General features: G+C 37.6%; 1 protein-coding gene across 3 annotated transcripts in view; it reads right to left on the bottom strand.

Annotated features, from left to right (window-relative positions):
* Window positions 1-17,210, bottom strand: part of col12a1a (collagen, type XII, alpha 1a) — a 112,811-nt gene extending 95,601 nt beyond the window's left edge. For 2 of the 3 annotated variants that reach the window (XM_039651065.2, XM_039651067.2), the window contains exons 1-13: window positions 17,053-17,210; window positions 16,331-16,436; window positions 9,743-9,859; window positions 9,501-9,641; window positions 7,789-7,839; window positions 6,757-7,020; window positions 5,789-5,953; window positions 5,540-5,713; window positions 5,151-5,441; window positions 4,187-4,789; window positions 3,323-3,601; window positions 2,956-3,228; window positions 2,587-2,856 (exon numbers count right to left, since the gene is read on the bottom strand). In XM_039651065.2, coding sequence (XP_039506999.2) covers window positions 2,587-2,856; window positions 2,956-3,228; window positions 3,323-3,601; window positions 4,187-4,789; window positions 5,151-5,441; window positions 5,540-5,713; window positions 5,789-5,953; window positions 6,757-7,020; window positions 7,789-7,839; window positions 9,501-9,641; window positions 9,743-9,859; window positions 16,331-16,400 — 2,698 coding nt within the window. In that variant the 5' untranslated portion in view covers window positions 16,401-16,436; window positions 17,053-17,210. Of the gene's footprint in view, window positions 1-2,586; window positions 2,857-2,955; window positions 3,229-3,322; window positions 3,602-4,186; window positions 4,790-5,150; window positions 5,442-5,539; window positions 5,714-5,788; window positions 5,954-6,756; window positions 7,021-7,788; window positions 7,840-9,500; window positions 9,642-9,742; window positions 9,860-16,330; window positions 16,437-17,041 lie in introns of all 3 variants that reach the window. The other variant, XM_039651066.2, reaches the window with a different exon arrangement.
* Between the last annotated feature and the right edge of the window lie 6,817 nt (window positions 17,211-24,027).

The following is a 24,027-nucleotide window of genomic DNA, read 5'->3' on the forward strand; positions in this document are numbered from 1 at the left end:
TCACTTTCATACCTGTCATGGCGCTGCTCTGAATAAGGCCTATCCAACCATAGTATCAAGTCCATAATATCTAGTCCACCTAGGCCAAGTGCATTGTCAAAACCATTAACATGCTACAACTATTCCAAGAGTATGTATCATGATTGAAATGTTGCTTACATGGCTCCTTCAGAAACATGCTTTTTGCCCACAGAATGTTGTTGCAGTATCAACCAGTCAAAATCTAACCAGTCAAACCTTGAGCCCCTGGTCATGGTGGCAAAATTTAACTAAACAGTCTAATAACTACATCATGAACAATTTAGGCCCAAGATCTAATTTCTGGATTTTCTCACCCGTGTCAACATTCAGAAAAATCTTACTCTGACATTGACTGAGTGGAAAAAAGTTTGACACATCTGAGAAAGCAATCTTTAAAAGGTAATGAAAAGATGGGGTGGTCCCAAGCCGAGAAAACATTGGTATCAAACATCTTGAACGTGCTTCTGAACAACTGCCATACAAAGCTGACAAAAACAATCTAGCATTACTTACACTTGGACATTACAGAAGTTAATTTCCAATAGCATACTGATTAAGCTTTGCAAAATTTCCTTGGGATCCATATAGACACAGTGCTTGATGAATAAATGAGGTCTGTCCTCTCTATTCTCGCAGAATTCATCTCATTTTCAGTAAGGCAAGCGCTCTTGGCTCAGAGACATAATCTGGTGCTGGCAAAGATCTCGCAGCCCAAGCCCAGTTTCCACAAAAACTATCATGAGACAAAACTCATGCTGACTGCAACCACATTCACCAGATGTTAAAATACATAGACGCTCTAAGCCCCCTGAAGCAAACTGTCGGATTTAGAAAAACAAGCTTACATTTTTTTGCATTCCGAAGATAAGCAATTCAGCAATTATAATGATATTTTTAACAGTTCAGTTCAGTAGGCTGAATATGAGATGCAAAGTGTGTTTCTCACACCCTCAGAATGAACTGATCGGCCACTAAAGCCCTTATTTAAGGTCACTTCCTAATTGCCCTGACTGAGGCCATTTTCTGGAGGCTGAGGGCAACTAAAACAAAGAAAGCTGTGTTACCCTCCAAGATATGGAGTATGACGAAGCTCAGTTTGGAAACGCCTTGTCATCGGCCAGAAATTAGTCACATGTTTCCTTCTTCTCTGTGTTGAAAGGCAGACTGAGTCAGCATTCATAATGACAAGCCTCTGAAGTTGGTGATTTTGAATAATGTTCAATGAACAGTCATTAGCCGTTCCAGTTAGATATTTATAATCAGCATTTTTTAACATGGCACTGCTTGTAATCCATCCGAGAAATGACATGCAGCAAGTGCTGGGCATTTATGACAGATCCGTTTAGGTTAAAAACTTTGGATGAAATAGTTTGACTCAGAGATTCAAATCAAACAAGCGCACAAATTAATAGTCCTGTAACTCTGACATGCTTTTTATCAAGAGAATATAGAGAGAGATGTGGACTTTACTTTTTGCAAAGACAAAAAAACAAACAAGTGCTTTTATGTGGAAGAAATTGGGTCTTGGTGGTTTAAGACCACTAATGTAAGCCGGACACTGTCGCTCATTAAGAAATAACTAGCTATCACAAAAAAATTCCTTCTGGCTCAAAATAGTATGGTAACTTTGGAAAACTGGGATGCAACAACAATACACTGAATGATTTAAGTTTAAAACCCCAAATTCGGATTGCTAGACCAGGGTTAGACACTAGAAAGGTTTTCTACAAACTAATATCTCTTGAGGTTTTGTTTCCATTCACTATTCATGCAATGCCAAGCATGAGTGAGGACATTTTTACAAGCTCAGCTAATTCATCTGCTGCCCACACACCAAATGTATAAAGCCACAGCGTGGGGGAATCCACACAGTGAGATCATTAGATGACACAATCTAAAAGGTCACCCAGTTGGTTCCCAAAATTATGAATTGCAATTCACACTGAATGTCTTTTAAGTACATCTGGCCTCTGTTAAGAGTGTGATATAGAAACAATTAGGGTAGCAGAAAGCACTGTCTAAAACAAGCAAACAAAATGTATACCTTTAACAGCTTTGCTATAAAGTTCTATATCTGCCGATATTTGGGAATTATCCTATCTTGAGATAAAAGTGCCACTGAGTCCGTGGCCATTTTCAAGAAACGGCTAAAGACGCATCTTTTTTGGAAACGCTCGATCCATTAATACTAACACTTTATCGTCTATTCTATATCTATTATCTTTTTACACATACTGCCTTAGAATAAACTGGGAAGGGTCAGGACTTGCATAGTGTTGTCCTATTGTTAGTTTAACTGCTTCTATTGTTCTCATTTCTTGCTTTGGATAAAAAGCGTCTGCTAAATGAATAAATGAAAATGTACTGTAAATATAGTAGATTGGCATTCTCATAGCAGCCAAAGCCAACCTGCCTTCAAGGACCACCATTGGTGCAGACCGCCACCAGGGTCTTCAACCACCCATAAACCATTGGTTTTTAGTTTTGTATCATAGAGTGTAAAACAGACAAATTAATTGCAAAGTAGAAAGCACAAGCTTCATTTGTAATACTGAAGGCTCTTACCTTCCAGAGTGGTGCCAGTTCCCATTAGTGGAGCTCCGAGGCCAGAGGTATAGCGGGCACTAACAAACAGCTCATACTCTGTGTCTGGGAGAAGATTCTTCAGCAAAGCAGTTGTTGTGTCTCCTTTAACAAATATTTCTTTCCTTTCCCCACCATCAGGTTTGTAGGCCACATTATATTGAAGCACATTGCCTGGAGCAGCCCGCCATGAAACCTTCATGCTGGACACAGTCTCGTCGAAGACCCTCAAGTCACGTGGAGAGCCCCGAACTGAGAAAGAATAATAATCAAAAGATTAAATGACTTTGTTTGAAATTTCGAGAGAAAAGAATCAAGAGTGAAAGCAACAAATCCTCCAATAGTGCTGACCTTCTTTGGTGGTGCCCTCAGTGTCCAGTGAGGGACCCATTCCACTTGCATACTCAGGATACACTGTTACACGGTAGGTGGTGACGGGGAGCAGTTTTTGAAGCACAGTGGTGATCCGACTCCCATCGGTTTCTGCTTCCAGTTTTTCTCCTCCACTCACAGGCTCATAGGACAGTCTGTACCTCAGCACTGATCCTGGAGCAGCTTTCCACGACACTCGGAAGCTTTCCACAGCCTCCTCGCTCACCATGAGGTTACGGACAGGGCCAATCTCTGAATTACGAGAGCAGTGAGAGTTATCAGTCAAATGAAAAAAAAAAGTGTCATGAGATGTCAGAGATAAACAACTTTGACTATGAGCAAATACCTTCTAAAGTCGTCTCCTCGCCTGTCAAAGGAAAGCTGTCTCCTTTATCATACTGGGCAATGACATTAACTTCATAGGTGGTCAAGGGCGTGAGATTGGGCAAAACTGTAGAGGTGGTGTCATGAGAAACCACCAAAGAGATGTAGTGTCCAGTTATGTCAGCGGCTGGCTTGAATCGCACCATAAAAGACAGGATATCCTCTCCCTCAGAAATCCATGAGGTCCTGAAGCTCCTTGAGGTCACCTCAGAGAAGCTTAGCGACTTTGGTGGAAGCAAACCTGTGTGGTGAAACATATCACACATCACATATGTTAAATGCAACGTTTTTTGCAGTGTATATTATCTTGACAGTTTATCCTCTCACTTTCAATGCCTATCACTTTCTATGACAATTTAGTATTATTTTAATGATGATGTTGATTATTTATTTCTCATGATGTTTATTATGTCTAAGCAGCCCAGAACAGATGTTTCCAGAGTTTAGTATTTCCATAAATATTCATGTTATGAAACAATATTGATAACTATGACTTTGCCAAGTAGGGTGTGTTCCTACATCAAACAAACATAGTCTGAACCCTATCCTAAACTAACCATAAATCAACTAAGAGTAAATTGCCTATTAGAGGGAATAAGATTAGGTTGACAAGAATGTTGTTCAAGCCCCTAACCCTAGCCCTAACCTTCACACTTTCTTCATTCCTAAAATGTTATTGGATGATAAGAATGTTATTCCAGGAACATCAAGACAAGTCTTACTTGGAGAAATCATGGTAAGCTACCCATCTGGCTCCCACAGATAAGTATGAACAGAAATTTCAGAATGAAAACAATAAATAGCTCAACCGAAGGTTGCCACATACTTCTTTTCTTGATGTTATGGAGCTCCTGCTCAATTCTTAGGCAGATGGATGTGGTCAGTTCCTTGGAGATTCGCTCAAAAGCATCAAAGTCTTCTACCTCAAACACATGGTTATCAGCAGGAGTATTGGCAATAGCCTCCAGCTCGGAGCGCACGGCGTCCTTGACTCCCACAGCAAAAATCTCAACGTCTGTATCCTTTAGTTTGTTGGCAGGGTCTTTGAAAGAATCCGAGGACTTGCCGTCCGTGATGAGCACCATGACTCTCGGCACGTTATCACGAGCACCACGGCCTGAAATAAAGATCTTTTCCCTCACGTAGGTCATGGCTTTGCCAGTGTTGGTGGAGCCTCCACGGTAGGGGAAGGTGCGGACCGCCTTGACCACAGTTGCAATGTCATGGTGCTTGTTCAAGGCAAACTCAGTGTGAGGATCCCTGCTGTACTGAACCAAGCTGATTTGCACTTTGTTGGGTCCAATGTCAAAAGAATTGACGAGCACTTCAAGGAAGGCTCTGACTTTAGCAAAGTTAGCCAGTCCTATACTGTACGAGCCATCCACCAGGAGGACAATGTCAGCTTGGACATCAACCTCTAGGGAACACTCTGTAGGGCACAAAGCACAAAATATTACAACTTGTTCGTCTGAAGTTATTTTGGAACAAGCATTTGGAAGCTAAACAGATATCAACAAGGACCAGTATACAGACAAGGGTGGATCCATAAGACTATACAACTTTTGCCCAGATTTTTGCCCCAATCTACAGTCTGGAGGAGTCAAATGCACTACTTGTTTATGGTGCTTCTTTGTCGTTTTTAGAGCTTGACAGCCCTTCATAACTTTGAGACTAAATAAATGGTAAATGATAATAACATTTTCAATCTGGCAAACTCAGAATGGATACCCAGGGGGGGACTGTTTGATAAAAGCATCTACTAAATGACAAATTAGTAGTTAGCATCTTACCTGTAGACACTTTCACAGGCTGAGTTTTCTCTGTGACAACTTGCGGCTTACTAGGGGTCAGACCTTTGAGGGCAAACAGACTGATCTCATACTCTGTTTCAGGGGACAGGTCTCTGACATTGGCCAAGGTGAATGTGGGCCCTGTATAGAGCTCCTGCTTCTTGGCACCAACAATTACAGGGAACACCTGCAGCTTATAGCCAGTGATGACACCAGGAGATAAATCCCACGTAATTCTCATGGATTTAGAGGAGACATCAGTTACTCTGAGGTTTGAAGCTGGTTCAACAACTGCAAAAACATGCGGAGATGATTTATAGATCTTCCATTAACTGGTCAATTCTCAATGAGTTTATAGCTTGAGCATGAATGCATGTGTTGGGTTGTACCTTCCTCTCTGCTTACAAGAGAATTTAGCTGCTCCTCCACACCAGAACAGACCTCAGTGATGAGCTCCTTCTGCACTTGTTTGATCATGTCGAAGTTTGGAACATTATAGACATGCTTGCTGTGGGGAGTGGAAGCCATCTCCTTCAACTCATCCTCATCAGCCCCTTTGATACCTAAAAACATGAATTGTGGCTTGAAAGAGTGTTCCATATGACAGATACATATTAAATAGATGTATAGACACCTACCCAGGACAAAGATCTCTACTCCAATGTTCCTCAGCCGTTCGGCATACTCCCCAACTGGGTCTTGTGACTTTCCATCTGTGATGATCATGGCCACTTTGGGGAAGCCTTTCCTGGCTCCAGCCACCTCAGTAAAAGTGTTTTTCTCCAAATAGTCCATAGCATCACCTGGTTGAGGGTATAAGACATCAAGATACAAATTTATACATGCTGGAAGATGACTACAAACAGCTAGTGCTACAATACTTCTAATTGGGTTGGTAAAAAAAAAAAAGTTTTTATGTTTGAAATTCAGACAATAAATTACATTCTGAGTATAATTTTGCCAAGTAGGACCTAGGACGTGTTCCTACATTACCTACATGTGTTATCACAAGTACTGTAAAGAGACCTAAATTGTTTGTTTCATGATGTTGGTAATCAGGGCTTGGCATTAACTTTTTTAAAGTGGTTTAAAGTGTCATATAGATATTTTGAATATTGTCTCATAATTTGGCAGCAGGTATATTAGGCTGCTGTCACTTTAAGACTGACCTGATCCATTTTACTGTTACACATGTTTTCTTTCTCAACTGTCTACATTTACTTAAAACATAACTGACTGTGACAATAATTGACATTATTTTGTGTGTATTTGACTGTTTAACCGCAATAAGAACTCAATTTAGTACTAAGAGGCGGCTTTGTACTTTGGGTGTGAGCACAAAATCTGTGGAAATTAGTAAAATTATGCACAATAAACGTACATGTCTTTTAAATGTCAAGCCCTGTTGGTAATTGGTCAACTTTCATTTTAAATTTGCTATAAAATTAAATTTAAAGTTGATGAGAATGTTATTCACACTCTAAACATACCCCAAATCTGATTAGTTGAATAATGTTGACTATGTTTGTTCAAGGACCAACAAGGATGTTCATCCAGAAACGAGTCCTAATCGACAAAATCATGGTATGGTAAATCTATTACACACCCGTCATGGTATTACCACCCTTGTAGGGCAGATTTTTAATGGCTCGTAGGACGTCAGGCCGTCTGTAATGCGTGTTCATGTTGAACTCTGTCCTGGTATCTGAGCTGTACTGTACCACAGCCACTCGGGTCTTATCCTCTCCAATGTCGAAGGCTCCCGCCATGGCCCCAATGAAACTCCGGATAAATTTAAAGTTTTCTCTTCCCACACTCCAAGAGCCATCCACCAGGAAAACCAGATCTGTGATAGCACTTACTGAACACTCTGCATGACGAGGGAATGAAGAGAAAACCATAAGAGAAAGCCAAATAATAATATGAGAACAAACTATTAGATACAATCTTCATCATTTCGCTTATTAGTTTTGACACATTAATGAGCAATAAATGTTGTTGTTGTTGTTGTTTAAAAAAGCTGTCTGTTTTATTTTGCAGCTACACTTACACTTATTAATGACTCTGGGAGTGACCTACAGCATGTCCACAGTAAAAAAAAATTGCTCTTGCAATGCAATGGATACTTTCAATAAACATATTTCTGTTTGTATAGACATTTCTAACTTTAATGTGAAATGTACATCTTAAGAACTGGTTCTCTGGAATTTCAGTGGGATTTATTTGGTTCCTGTACTCGTGATTTGGCCTCACAAGAAAAGGAGTGGAATTGGGTCAGAACTGTAACCCTTTCCCCTAGTTTAAAACATGATGTCTGAGTGTGTGAGAGTAAATGAATGAGGCTTCAAGGAACCTCAACTCTCCTCTGAGTTATAACAGCCACTTCTAACAGCACAAAGCAAAAAGTTTCATAAGCTCTGAACCTATTTAAATGCTTTTAATTAAAGGCAATTTTTACATTGCCAACCGCAGCCTTGAGCAATCTTTTTTTGCGAGCTGTAACAAGTTCACAAAGGGTCAGAAGAAAAAAGTCTAAAGGAAAAATGTGATTTAATACATTGTATGTAGAGTTCCATTTCATTGGTGACAAGGAACCTATCTATAGTGATGACGAAATGGTTTGATTGAATATACTCACTGACAGCCTCTGACTGTGGCTTCCTTGTTCCACTTGTGTTGCTGGATTGAACTGTAATAGGAAAAGAAGTTAGGTCTGTGTGATTCATTTTGGCAAATGGATTAATCACAACTAATTACAGTATCAACAATACTTTGTTTTGTAATTTAGCTCAGTAGATCTCAAGATCTCTTTCCTCCTGAAGAAAATGATTTGCTTATCCAAAACCTAAAAACCATCGCAATGCTGGTGTTTTGTGGGTGGTTGAATGGGTTTTGCTATACATTTACTACAGTATTACAGTATATTCTGAATATTTAAAGGAGCCGTATGCAAGATTGTGGCCAAGACTGGTACTGCATTCACTTTCAAATTACTGTAGAGCGGTGTATTTATTTCTTTCGGACTTTGTCACAAAGTATTTTGGATTCATATCAAGGTTTTTTTTTTTGGTTTCGCAACGTTAGACATTTTTTTATCCGATTACGAAACGTTTGTATCAGCAGCTGTGGTAACTAGGCGCATCAGCTGTGGTAACTAGGCGCATCAGAACAAAACATGACAACATCAACAGCAGTTGAGGGCTGCAACTTCACTTTTTAAATGACAATATCCTGACAATATCTTAATGTCTAGTGACATATCAGGGAAAATGTATTATTAATTAAAATAAATTTCTTACATACAGCTCCTTCAAGTGTATTGCTATATGATTCCTAGAGTATTGTGGGTAGTTGCATTCAATATATACTGTAGTTTGGTCTCTAAATGATTCAGGTATCTCCTTCAGATATTCTTCGCCTGTAGCGATATCAAAACTGTCCTCAACAAAGGTCAATGACTTGATGCTCATTTCTTGTCTGGGTCTTAAGAAATAATTTATTCAAAATACATTTTGTGGCCATAATATATATATATATTTGGATATATATATATATATATTTTTTTTTTTTTTTTTTTTTTTTTTTTTGCAGGACTCTATGGAACATTGTTTCCACCACTGGAAAAAAAATAAAAAAGGTAATTGCGACATTTTATCTCACAATTCTGTTCTAATGTTTTTCATAGAATTGTATGATATAAGTCAAATTTGGAGAATTAAATTTGCAATTCTGAAAAAAAAAATCCTCAGAATTGGACTTTATAAATCATAATTGCAAGTTTACTGTATCTTGCAATGCTAAAAAGAATAAGTTCGAATTGCGAGATATAAACTCGCAATAAATTGTGATTAAAAAAGTCAAATTACGAGAAAAAAACTCAGAATTGAAAAAGTATGAATTGTGAAATAAAAAGTTGCAATTATCTTTTAAATTGCTTTATTCTTTGGCAGAAACAAACTTCCATATGACTCCATACTTAATTAATAACACAAAAAAAAATACTTTACTACATTTAAATGGTTGTGTACTCTCACATGTATTCAAGATATAAGGAAAATATGTTATTAATTTTTACTTGATGGGAACACATCGCATGGCCTTTGTGAAGTAAATAAATTGAAACTTTCCTTGAAAATGATTAAAACCATTTAAAATATACCCTTAGCTACTACGTTATTAGTAGACACTATGTGGACACTACGTTATTAACCCACAAGCCGCACGATTTGTCCGTAAAGGTCAGGGTTACGAGTTTCATGCCAAATACATGAAGGAATATCTTACCATGAATATGTGAAATATCGATAGTTGCTTACCTTAACAAACAAAACTAATAAGAGATGCACTTACTTGTTAACTGTCCAAGAATAGGGATGCTTTCTTCCACACCATCAAATGAATTGATTGACACCGAATAGTCTACATCTGGAGTTAGATCCGTGATTGATGTGTTTGTGGCCGAGGCAGGAAGAGTCAAATCTTTAGAATCATCTGGAACAGACAATGCGATATCAAGTCAGAAGATAAGTCGGTCAAAGCTGGTCAAAAGACATGCATATGCTGTAACATGTGAAGCTGCTGACATCACGCACCTGTATCTGATATTACTTGTATTCTGTAGCCCTGTATCTGAGACGCAGGCCTCCTCCATGACATTTGCACTGTGTTTTCATTAAGGATTTTAAATTTCAAGTCGGAAGGAGGCTCCACTGCAAACGAGAGGATAAAAGAGTCAAGATCACGAGACACTGCGATATATCTGAATTTTGAAGATGATTTTTTTTTTTAACAACCCCAACGACAAACACTTCAGGACTGAAGTTGACTTGTTTATTGTTGGGCAAGACAAACACATCCAAGAGTAAAGATGACAAAACACAACATAAGAGGGTGACGGAAGCCATTTCGGATCAAATGGCCTTTTCTTGAGTTGCATAACCTGGAATCTCATGGTCTGCAGCTCAAGCAGAGAAGAACTAAACACATTTCAAGACCTATTACAAAACAAAACATCATCCACGCGAATCCATGTGCAGACAACCATCCAATACATGCTGAATGCAGTCAATACAAGGCATGCCCGTTCAACAGAACTCTGGTGACAAAAATAAATCATATCCATTCCCAAGATATTGATTATACAATGGAATCGAGTTTTCAAGATGTCAAAGAAGTCCAGATGGCTCTGTCAAAAGTAAGACACAAAAATATATGCTTTGTATATATACATATATTCCAACAAGGCTAATGAGTTTTACTAAAGCCACATGTCCATTGCAAATCTCATAAAAAGAATACACAACTTGTCGTGACAGACTTTTGTGTAGTTCCTTTTCATACAGAAGGTGAATGTGACAAGACAACACTCCTAATTGAGAGGAAAACGTACAATCACGCAAATATGAGGAGGAAATATATCCACATTCGTCTGATTGTCGAAGTGTCATGCACATGTACATGAGAAAGTTGCTTATTACACTGTTTCCATGTACACAAAGGACAACACATAGAGAGGCTACAAATGTATTTCAAAATGATATTCTGTCATAGACATTATTGACATGCGATTTACATCAAACCGTGGTGGATCTCATCTCTACAGGCGGCGAGATGTCCACTTACAGTAAACACTCAACATCCATGTTACGTCCGCAAGCATGAATGCTGATGTAAATCTCTGCTGTCAGGATAATGCCTTGAATGCAAAGAATGCAGAGGAAAAACAGCACATCTCATCCGAAATGTAACCAATAGAGGATATTAAACATGCTTCATTTCACGGAAAGGAGTTAGTATATTTTACCGGCAGAGTGCAATATTACAATAGCGTTCAGCACACTTAAAAATAAAGGTTGATTGAAACTTTTTTGGGAGAAAGTTCTTCTTGATTAGTTTCTTCGGATCAATGTTTTATTTTTAGAGCACCAGAACACGCTTTTTAAGACAAAAAAAACTGTTTTCTGACTTTGTCTTGTTTTCCTGTATGTTTAAACATTCTTAAATCAACATGGATTTTCTTGAAAAGCAAAATCACAAGATATTATGTCTTGTTTTCTGATTTTTTTTAATTTTTTTTTATCAAAGTTATGTGAGTTTATGCTTAAAACAAGAAAACATTTTCTGGAAAACAGTATTACAGTATTATTTTTTTCACACTGTTAGCATTTTTTCTTGTTTTAGGTATAAGTAAGAAATAATTGACAACATGCCGTTGAATTATTCAAAAAATAATGCACGACTCGGGTGCCGGGAGTCAATTATTCCACATAAACTACCTCAAAACATTGTTCAGATGATGCATTTCAAGACGTTGGTCAGGTTTTTATCCTTAAATTTCCTTAAATTTCTTACGTGTCTCATCCCACGCCTCCATTGCTAATTCCAAAACTTCCTCTTAGAGCTTGTGATGGAGAGTTCAGCCACTGATAGCAGAATAATGCAGTTATTAATGCAGTTATTGAGTTACAAAGAGTGTGTGTGAATTACCTGAGTCTGTGCATCTCTCAACAGTGTTTGGCAGAAGCGTCTCTACAAATAGCGAAACTGTAAGTTTATCTGCTCCAAGAACAGCGCCGTTATTACCTCGCTAATGAGAAATTCATGTAGCTTTTGAGTTGTTAAACTATTTTACTTACAAATTTGTCAGAGCAGTGCTGACAACACTGTACGTAATTTTGTGGCAAAAAACATAGAAACGATTTGTCGTTTTTATTCTATTGTTTACTATGTTTATTTGCTTGGTCAGTGTCGTTGTGGGTTTTGGTTTCCTTTGCTGCTGTACTCTGAAATTTCTGAAATCATTTGGCGAAGTGTTGTGGAACTGTAGACCTGCTGGAACTATTTTAGCCGTGCGTTTTTTAAGGACACCTTAGAACGTTCATAAACCAAGCGTGCCGCACAAGCCCTCAAAAGTGAAGCCAAAACGTCTCGATCGCCCCCCTGTGACCGGACCTAGTATAGCTCATAACCCCCGCCTCCCCATGTTATTCAATGGGACGCGAGACCAACAAAACAATTAAATTACACTTCACATATCCTTTTTCCAAAGATAGTTTCTGTCATTTGCTGTAGTTTCTCTCACGTTGATGTAATTTCAAGTGTTCGTTTTTAAAATAAGTTTGTTTTTAGTTCGTTATGTGATGATAAAATAACGGCGCTCTGTTACTTTTTTTTCATAATGTTGATTATGTGGTTAGTAGTTGTATTTGCCTTATTTTAACGAGGTTCTGCAATCAGCGGACATCATTGGAGAAGAACGAAGCAGACAGAGGACACTTAAAGGAGAACTCTGGCGCAAAATGAACCTTTGGTCTAATTACACATTGTTACCTAGTCAACCGTTATCTGAGATTTGTTTTCATGATTGCCGAATTTAAATAGTTTTATCTCTAAAAACAGTTTAGCCTATAACGCTAGTACAATGCTAGTATATGGGGCATAGAGTAATGACAAATAAAAATCGCTTGTTGTTACCACTAACAAGGCTCAAAAAAGCCCCACACTAACACGACAGCATAACAAGGGTCCCTACATTCAAACCGAAGCATTGAGAACTTTGTCAGTGTCCATACAGTTTATTAAGAAGATATTTTATAGACACAGTCAACTTCGCGAATACAGGAAGAAGCCATCTTTGAAAAATAGTCCCTATCAGTCGATCTACGAGCGCCGATCCAAGTGCGCTGAACTGAGCAGAATCTCATATGATCCGTTGTTTCCAGAAGAAACACAAACACAAACCGTTTTCTTCTCTTCAATATGTACACGTAGCCTACTGTTCGCGCTCACCTTATCACCTTATTCACATCTCACCAGCGCACTTGGATCGGCGTTCGTAGATCGACTGGTCGAGACAATTTTTCCAAGATGGCTTCTTCCTGTATTCGCGAAGTTGACTGTGTGTATAAAATATCTGCTTATTAAACTGTATGGACACTGACAAAGTTCTCAATGCTTCGGTTTGAATGTAGGGACTCTTTTTATGCTGTCGTGTTAGTGCGGGGCTATTTTGAGCCTTTTTAGTGGTAATAACAAGCGATTTTTATTTGTCATTACTCTATGCCATATATACTAGCATACTAGCGTTATAGGCTAAACTGTTTTTAGAGATAAAACTATTTACATTCGGCAATCATGAAAACAAATCTCAGATAACGGTTGACTAGGTAACAATGTGTAATTAGACTTAAGGTTCATTTAGCGCCGGAGTTGTCCTTTAATGAAAGTGCGGGGCGTGTGCTTGCGTTTGATTCAGTGAGAATGAGGGCGTGGCCTTGATTTCGCGGCTTTACTTCCTGCTCACGACTGCGCATGACTGGTCCCGAAACACGCAAGTGTGCAGACTCAAGTTCCAACATGTCAGCGTCATATCGAGACACTGGTGGCTTCAGTTCTCTCTGATGGAAAAGAGCGAAGGGGCGTCGTCCATCTTTTTTTACAGTCTATGTCATAAACCAATCAGATTCAAGCATTCAACAGCCCCGTAGTATAAACTCACTTAATTTTAATACATTTTTCAGAAATCTAGACTTAATATAAGCCTATGTGGTCATTTTGCTCCTCAAGTACATTTTAATCTTGATTTAAGAATGTTTAGATATTTGTAGTGAAAAAAAACAAGACTTTTTTTCGTGTAGAGAATTATATTTGTTTCTAATTGAAACCTTTATTTTTAAGATGATCAAACTAGTGCATTAATTACCAATCTTCATCAACAAGGTGATGAAGATCCACAGAATCTGCTATAGATTTATTATCATCTATAAGAGCAGATCGTTCCACTAGAAACCTTGATCATTTTTTTTTCCATGCACTTCTGTTCTTAATTCTACCTAACGGCCAGCTGGATAATGATGAGGACGTAGCAAAATGTCACATGCACGAAGAAAAAGAAGGGTGGAAAGACACGTGTGCGTGGATGGAGGCCAGAGCAAGCAGAATATCATTTTCAAATAAACGATGGAGGAAACACACCAGGAAAACGACAAAGAACACGACCTGCTGGAGAAAGAAGGCTCACCAACCTGACGCATCAAACTCAAACGGTCTGTGTCCGAACAGGCCTCTGCCCTTCTCCGAACCCACGAGTCTTCACTGATTGGTCAAGCCGAGGCGTCTTACGGGACGTGCCGCGCAAACCGCGCCTCAAACACCACCTACCATGTGCTTCAGACGCCAGCTTAAACACCAGCTCAGTGGACTGGGAAATAATGCAGTCGGACAGCATTGTTGAGACTGTTGACAGTTTAATAACGAAAGGGACACAAACGTCTGCTCGTGTTGAGTTTCGGGAAACTTCAGGATGAGGAGGCCCGTCGTCGGGAGAGTGTTTCTCTAATGAGAGAAAGTCTGCCCCGCGTCAGTAACCTCCAGCCAGTCAGGCATTTCTCTCGGGTTTGTGCCGTTGCCAGGTTGGAGTCTCCCGGAGAAGCCGAACAGATGCCAAAGTAATTCCGCAACATGTGCTGACATTAAACATTACTCCGTATTAACTTTCCATATGGATTGCAACTCAGCGTTTTCGTGAGCGGCTGCAGGAAACCTAAAAAGCTCTTTGTCTTTGTGCTGTCTGAGGACTAGTTCAGCCCTCTCATGTTACATCTTTCCATTCTGTTACAGCAACCAAATAAAAAAAAGAAGAAGTTTCCATTTGACTTTCTAGCTGAATCAGACTCCATCCTCAGGTTATCCCGAGACAGCCGTCACTGGGCTGAACTGATGCTGTGTGGTGACTTTAATTACATATCCCACTTAAACTGAAACAACTTCAAATCATGTGGGAGAAAACACATCCATTTTACTACTATGGCTGATTTAGTTAGCATAACTAAAGTAATACGTTTTTTATATTTTAAGTACATTGTACATGTATTTCCAGCTCAGTGATGCCAGTCCTGCACAGTTGGGATGTTTTGAAAATGCCAAAGTCAGAAAATATCAGAGAGGATTTTAATTTAACATTAGAGGAATTGGGCGAGTATAAGGACAATATGAGTTTAGCTTAGACAGAGATTGGTGGATAGCTATGTCACATGTTGTGACACTGTTATTCAGATTTATATCTCACCTTTTAAATAATATATCATGCAAAGCGCTTAAAAATTATAAAGTAAAAAATAAAAATGTAATATATATAGGTATAAAATAAAATACAAGTTAAATTCTTAAATATGCCCTGATACATATAAACTAGATTAGCTATACATTATAAAAGATAAATATTATTAAAATGCTTATTTTAAGCCCATTTATGGGAATCCCGCCGCTGTCAACTATGATTGGACGTTGGAGGGGAAAAAAGGGCTCATTTTCATTCCTTCTGAGTCGCTTTTCTGGCTGGATTTTCTCTGGATCTGGCAACCCTGATCCTGCTACCGTGTGCAGTGAAAAAGTTCAAAACCAGGAGATTTTTTTTGGCATATCTTTTAAATCATGATTACTGCACATTTGAGGTTGACACATTTGAGAAAGAAATAAAAAAAATCACAGATTAATTATAAGAAATATAATTAATCTATGCAAGAAAACAAAAACAGTCAATTAGACTGAATTCTACCGTAACTAAGAAATCTTTTGAGCTTTTAGATAGTAACTTATACTGCGAAAATCAATAAAATGTCCGCAGTTTAACCTTTTTCTGCTGTTTAATAATGATGCATGTTTTGGTAGTAATGTTTTCATTGCAGCTCTTCATAATTATTGTGATAATTCATTGGACAATAACTGATTCACAGAGGAGGTGAAGACCAGACCGTAGAGGAACGCCTCGCAACAAATGGCAGATTACAGGACTATTTATCATGCTAAACGTTTTACACATAAATAAAGATGTGTGTGTGTGTGTGTGTGTGTGTGTGTGCGCGCATGTTCGTGTCTTTAGGGGCACTGAAATCACACTTCACATGAAGACTAACATTTTTAAACAAATTTAGTACATACTTTGTTAGGTTATCTTAATAGCTTTTAATCTATCTTTCTAAAAATCAATAAAGACTATAAGGCTATACTATTGTATATTGTACTATGTAGAAGTCAATTCTATAACTTAAGTAGCCTATATTCTTAAGTATTAATACAGCTTAATATGATATTCAAAAAGTAAAGGGTGTTTATACTTAGTGTCCAAAAACATATTTCACTGTAAAAAAGATAGAGAGAGAGATGGAGCACATGGACTATACCTTGAGCCTCTACTGAGTTCAGTAATAGAGTAAAGAGAGCAGCGGCGGCCAGAGACAGCCTGATCTTCATGATTATACACACACAGTCAGCAGCTCATTCATTAATCTACAAAGAGAAGAAGAAAGAAAAGAAATCAACCTTATTTCTGTATTCATTTCACAGTACATTTTAATTCATTCTTGGTGTGCTCAGTATTTTTATTCTGCACTAAACACTCATTTAAACAATGAACAACTAGACAGAATTACAGTGCAGAATTACTTCTCAATGATACTAAGATTTGCATTGCGGATCATGAGCGCCACCACGTGGAGATTTACACAAGTGCAGTGAAAGTGCAAAACCATTCATGTGATTAACAGCATATACATGCCCAACGCAAATTAATAATCATCTCAGAATGATTTCTGCTAAACATTTAAACATAAAAACTGTTTTTTAGTAGCCTATTTGCTCACATTTCAAAAAGAAGACGCAGCATGCAGTGCTAAAGAAACACGCAATACTTTTTATGAATTGTGAATAAATCTACTAAACCATCCAAAACAAATCACAACTCACTAGGAATTTTCAGACATTAAATATTTGAATATTTACATTAAATACGAGTAATATTTGTTTCAAGTTTATTTCATTCACTTAAGACGTAGGCTAAATTACAAATCCCATGCGAATGTAAAGAGCTGACAGAATGAAGTAAGGAAATAGACCTGATAAAGACCAGTGAAGTCCGTCAGTGTCAGGGTTAGGAAAGTGAAGTCCAGAATGAGATCCTCTCCTCTCGCTCCTCCAGCTCTGAGGGAAACCTCTGTAAGAATGGGAGGTGTCTCAGCACAACCTGACACTAAATAGGGGGCTGTTCCCAAACTTTACTCCCTGACGAAATTCTTCAAGAATGCCCCCACTTCCAACTCTGGAACGATGGAACATGGAAGAAAGGGCTGTGGTTTCAGTTTTAATAGGCTATTAGCGTAAATGGGCTAAAAATTACAAGAAAAAAAATTGTAATTGCGAATTTTTATCAAGCTTCCTTAATAATGTCTTAGATTCTGCTCAGAAAAGTTGGCTAGGCTACTCGAGGGAAAAAATAGAATTAATGAAATAGGCTATAATTATTTGTGAAATCGTCTTATTGACGTAAGTAATTTAACAATTTAGCACAATCTTTCAGTACCTCAGTAGTCTGTTATGATTTTAAATGGGCTCTATGCACGGCGTTATTTCCGGTGAAGCATTAGGGATGCTCGATAACTTCCGCCGATCATAGAGTCCAATGCAATACCGAGAATTTATATTGAATTTTATACTCCATGGTTATACTAATGAAACGTTAGTCACAAAAACAGATAAAACAGACACCCCTCGTTGTGTTTATGCTTCTTTTTAAAATTATATTAAATAAACATAACTATATATAAAATTACATCTAAACGTATGTGAGTCATTCCACGAAACCGGTACGATTTGGACTTACACATTTTTGGATTTTTTACCAACATGTATTACTTTTCTGAACACCCCACAACATTAATGACATATTTAACTTCCAGAAAAACATATTTTCCCACCTCAGGCATTAAATACTTTTTATTATTGGTGATTATTTTAAGATATGAGCGCTATTAGTCTTCAACCCCGTTATGGACAATATGGAAGCTCTCTGAATATAATTATAAAATATATTTGTAATGAAATCAACATTTTCCTATGTGTCAGATGTCCCTCACTCTAATTCAATTATTGCAAATGTAAAATGTACACATCATTTCACACTTATGCTATACTAAAGCCTGAAATGGGCACTTTTTGTGACAGCAACCTCATCATTTTTGATCAAAGATGTGGCTTAACTTCAGAATTTGAAGTATTCTTATGTATTCAGTATTCTTATGATTGCTCTGAACATTTCAGACTGAGTTCAACAAACAATAATTTACTTTTTCATAAACGTAAAAAAAATTCATAAAAATGTGGGTGTGACGGGGTTGAGACTAGGGTAACAGGGTTGAAGATGGTAACGGGGTTGAAGAGACAAATACAGCTTAACATATAAGTAGTTGTTTTTTTTAGTCAAATTCACTGTAATATTTTCTATAAGCACTTTATTTTATTATGTTACCAAGAAAAACAACAGATATAAATTGCAACTGCAACTCAGTTTTATTAACCCGACTGCAGGAAAAACAACAATAACGTAGTATACATTAGAACATTATAAAATGACTGAATAGGTCATCAAAATAAAACCTATAACTTGTGTGCTTTTTTGATGTATGTGTGGGTGTTTGTGTGGTTTTTTTTTAATTGTGCGCATGCTTCATGGCAAAGAAGTAACGGGGTTGAGTGTGACGGGGTTGTGATTTTTTGCTAAAAATGGCCACTGCTCTATATGTAGTGAATAACAGGAGAGCAAATGGAATGCATGATATTAAGAAATCATGTATGCTTTTGAAATAACAAATATCATTTTCACAAGTAATAGAATTCTATCTTTATTTGATGTAACGGGGTTGAGCCGTTGAGCTTGACAACCACAATATCACAATTCTAAATAAGATATAGTTCTAAAAGTAGTTGGTAACTTGCCTGTGTCTGCACACAATGTTGTTCAGAAGACTTCTGTGATGTTACTTCCTGTTGTTGATGTTACATTAGGATCTGTTCATTATTTTTATGGGGGGAGAATGATGTGTGTAACGGGGTTGAGGGATTACTGAGGTACGGAACTAAATAATGTGATTTTAATGATTAATCATGAATTTTTTTTTTTTAAATATTACCAACAAAAAAGCACAGATAGATATTCATGGGAATAGCAAAATGTATGGACTTTTTTTCTAATTTTCTTATTCATATTCCAAGTACACTTTCATAGAAGGCCATGAGGGACATGACAAAATAGGTGGTGTCAACTGAAAAAACAAGATAATTTCTAATATAAAGAAAAAATTGTTGTCATTCTTTTTAAACTCTATTAAAGGAGACATTTCAACTGACACAAAAAGCTTTTAATAATAGATTTTGGTGACCCAATAGGTAAAATACACTTAAAAAGGTCAGAGGGACTCAAATCGTACCGGTTTCGTGGAATGACTCATGTACGTTTCGTTTCAAAGACGGGAGGACAGTAAATATTGAAGACTCTGCCATAATCCCGTTTTCTCCGGTTTTCCTCCGCTTTAATCTACACAACCGGAAATGGTCGAGCATCCTTACGTCAAATGCGGAACTTATGCGTGCATATAGCCCATTATCGACATATTTCTGAGGGGGGGGGGGTGGGGCAGTTTCATTGAGTGTCGTCGCACATCTGCACTTCAAGCACGCGAACGCTGTTAATGAAGCTGACTTTAAACGAAGTATGCGAATATATCATTGAACGTTTCACGGATTTCGGGTTAGTTGTCGCCTTGATTGCTGTGCTGAGAGACCCAATAGATATCTCAGATTCAGGTTGACTGTCAGGCTGCTTGATAAATCACAGCCTATACAGCTGTGTACTTATTAATCTCTGCGGATAGTAAGGTATAGCCTATAGTTTTAAGTGTGACGTAAACTGCCGGTAGAGGGAGATGTTATAAAGTCATACAGAATAAAATATGTTTGTTTGTATGTTTGTTTGTTTGTTTGTTTTCCCACGATCTATTTTCTCACAAGTAGCCTACAACTACAAACTTGCGAAGTTATTAATTTTATGTTTGTGGGTCATTCCAGTTTGGTGGGTTTTATGTCTCCATTAAACCATTGACGCAAAATTTTAATCAAGTTTTATGCCTCGTGGTTTTTCATGCACATTAACAAATTAACACAAAGTCATAATGCTTATTTCATAATAATAATAATACACTTTTTGAACAACTTTACAGGAAAATTCCCATATGTCCTCAATCAAATATATTTCTGAATTAGCCATTTTAAGTAGGCCTATTACTTATTCTCTGACATGAGACACAATTTATTTTAATAACTGCAGAAAAATTATATCCCCCAAAATTTCCATTTACATTGGAGCATTTGGCTTTTAAAGTCTAAAATAAATAGTTCACCAAAAAATAAAAATTCAGTCATTATTTACTCACCCTCATGCCATTACAAACCCGTAAGACTTTTGTTCATCTTTGGAACACAAATGAAGATCGTTTTGATGAAATCTGAGAGCTTTCTGTCCCTCCATTGACAGCTACGCTCCACTTTGCGGTTTAGTCCAAATTTTCGGAAGAGAGATGATCGTTTTATATGATGAGCAGATTTAATTTATGCTTTTATTTACATATGAACTCAACATTCAGTTGTGGTAAACAGAACCTCAAGCATGTTCGCTTGATGTGTAAGAACCAATGAGCTCCAATGAACCAATGAGCTTCATAAGCAGCACGTTTAAGCCTAAAGAACCAATGAGATTCATTCTCGTGTTACGCAGCACGTTGGAGCTTCAAGAACCAATGAGGTTAATTCTCGTGTTACGCAGCAAGTTTGAGCTTCAGCAAGAACCAATGAGGTTCATTCTCATGTTACGCATCACGTTTGAGCTTCAGCAAGAACTAATGAGCTTCATTCTCGTGTTACGCAGCACGTTTGAGCTTCAAGAACCAATGAGGTTAATTCTCGTGTTACGCAGCAAGTTTGAGCTTCAGCAAGAACCAATGAGGTTCATTCTCATGTTACGCATCACGTTTGAGCTTCAGCAAGAACTAATGAGCTTCATTCTCGTGTTACGCAGCACGTTTGAGCTTCAGCAAGAACCAATGAGCTTCATTCTCATGTTACGCAGCACGTTTGAGCTTCAGCAAGAACCAATGAGCTTCATTCTCGTGTTACGCAGCACGTTTGAGCTTCAGCAAGAACCAATGAGCTTCATTCTCATGTTACGCATCACGTTTGAGCTTCAGCAAGAACCAATGAGGTTCATTCTCATGTTACGCATCACGTTTGAGCTTCAGCAAGAACCAATGAGCTTCATTCTCATGTTACGCATCACGTTTGAGCTTCAGCAAGAACCAATGAGGTTCATTCTCATGTTACGCATCACGTTTGAGCTTCAGCAAGAACCAATGAGCTTCATTCTCGTGTTACGCAGCACGTTTGAGCTTCAGCAAGAACCAATGAGCTTCATTCTCGTGTTACACAGCATGTTTGAGCTTCAGCAAGAACCAATGAGGTTCATTCTCGTGTTACGCAGCACATTTGAGCTTCAGCAAGAACCAATGAGCTTCATTCTCGTGTTACGCAGTACGTTTGAGCTTCAGCAAGAACCAATGAGCTTCATTCTTGTGTTACGCATCACGTTTGAGCTTTAGCAAGAACCAATGAGCTTCATTCTCATGTTACGCATCACGTTTGAGCTTCAGCAAGAACCAATGAGCTTCATTCTTGTGTTACGCAGCATGTTTGAGCTTCAGCAAGAACCAATGAGGTTCATTCTCGTGTTACGCAGCACATTTGAGCTTCAGCAAGAACCAATGAGCTTCATTCTCGTGTTACGCAGTACGTTTGAGCTTCAGCAAGAACCAATGAGCTTCATTCTCGTGTTACGCATCACGTTTGAGCTTCAGCAAGAACCAATGAGCTTCATTCTTGTGTTACGCATCACGTTTGAGCTTTAGCAAGAACCAATGAGCTTCATTCTCATGTTACGCATCACGTTTGAGCTTCAGCAAGAACCAATGAGCTTCATTCTTGTGTTACGCAGCATGTTTGAGCTTCAGCAAGAACCAATGAGCTTCATTCTTGTGTTACGAATCACGTTTGAGCTTCAGCAAGAACCAATGAGGTTCATTCTCGTGTTACGCAGCATGTTTGAGCTTCAGCAAGAACCAATGAGCTTCATTCTCATGTTACGCAGCACGCTTGAGCTTCAGCAATTTAATTTTTGGGTGAACAAACCCTTTAAAGGTAGGCAATTTCGGAGAGGATAGCAATAGCAAGTTAGCTTTGGAAGTATCCCACCCTCCCTTCAGAGCGTCTTCAAAGCCACACATAAGAAGGTGCAAGGAGTTATGCAAACATTTAGGTTTGCAGGCAGGTAGGACATCCTATCATTGCATTCAGACTGAATTCAATGATTGAATTAACTTTTTCTGGTACTAAGATGTCTACAGAAGATGTAAATTTAAATATACATATTTAGGCCACTTTTATTATGAATTGCTATCAGGATCTGAAGAGTTTTTTTAGTATTTTTTTTTAAGTGTTTATGGAAAACATTGCCTACACGCTACCTTTAAATCACATGACTTGCTAGAAGTGACCATTCCTTGGAGGGAAAGTAACTCCAAGAACAAAGATGGATATAAACATGTCTTTTTTCTGTTAGCAACACATTCAACCCGTTGCATTGGACATGCACTTTCAAAATATATTTTTTAAAAATAGATTTTGTATATCTATTAAAATTCTTCCTAAATGTTAATCTTCTTCTAGCCTAAGCTTGACCAGTGTGTTTTTATGGTACAGACATTTTCTCCCTCAAAACAAAAAATAATTTAATTTTAGCTTTTTTTTTTTTTTAAACAAACCAGCACAGTCCAAAATCCACCAAACTGTAGGAATGTACCTCAGCCTGTTCATTTAAACTCTACTGAGCAAGCTTTGGCTTAGTTGTTGGCTACTATTTTCAGCAAAGTCCATAGATAACTGTTGCAAACCATACTATTAGCATGCTATATTTCTACATAACAGAATCATCCTATAACACACTAAAAATTAATATGAATTGAGCTCATTTAAATGAAAGATTTGAGTTAATACAATTCTCAGAAATTCAAAATATTGTTATCTGAACCACATTATTGAATTTGATTTGACAAAAGACAAAAAGCTGTGGCTAATCATGAAAAAAAAAAATTTAGTGTATGGCTGATTATCAGACATATTATGAAGTGTGTTTTTTTAACACGTATGCTTCAGTTCAGCAAAGAATGGGATCAAATTGCAGTTTTGCAATGTATATATATATATATATATATATATATATATAAACAAAATAGTCCATGTATAGGTTTCATTAAATTTTTTGGCCTCAAAATATCATTGGATCTTCTGTTGAAAATGACAGATTTCTTTCTGGTGATGTATGCAGGAATATACAATGATATTGACATTACTATAGTGAGAAAAGTCATTGAGGAGATCTCAAAACCATTAACATACATATGTAATTTATAATTTGAAACAGGTTCATTTCTAAACAAAATGAAAAAAGTCAAAGCCAAAGTCATTCCTCTGTATAAAAATGGGAGCAAACACCACTTCACAAACTACAGACCTGTCTCCTTACTTCCACAATTCTCCAAAATTCTTGAAAAAGTCTTTAACAACAGATTATAGATACATTCTTGGATAATCATCAATTAATCACTGACAGTCAGTATGGATTCAGATTAAATAGATCTACATCGATGGCAATAATAGAATCAATTGGGGAAATCACAAGTGCCCTAAGTCATAAAAATTATGTAATTGCAGGGTATTTGTTGATCTAATAAAAAAGCTTTTGACACAAATCAACCATGACATACTTATAAATAAACTGGAAAGTTATGGTATCAGGGGGGTAGTATTAGACTGAGTGAGGAGTTATCTAAAAAAGAGACAGTGAGAGGAGAGCAGTTTGTGAAGTTGGGAAGTTCCAGGTCAGTTTGATTGAACATTGCTTGTGGTGTCCCCCAGGGGTCAGTGTTGGGACCAAAATTGTTTA

The sequence above is a fragment of the Pimephales promelas genome, chromosome 15 (assembly GCF_988280905.1).
Source record: "Pimephales promelas chromosome 15, fPimPro1.hap1.1, whole genome shotgun sequence".
In the NCBI taxonomy this organism is placed as follows: Eukaryota; Metazoa; Chordata; class Actinopteri; order Cypriniformes; family Leuciscidae; genus Pimephales; species Pimephales promelas.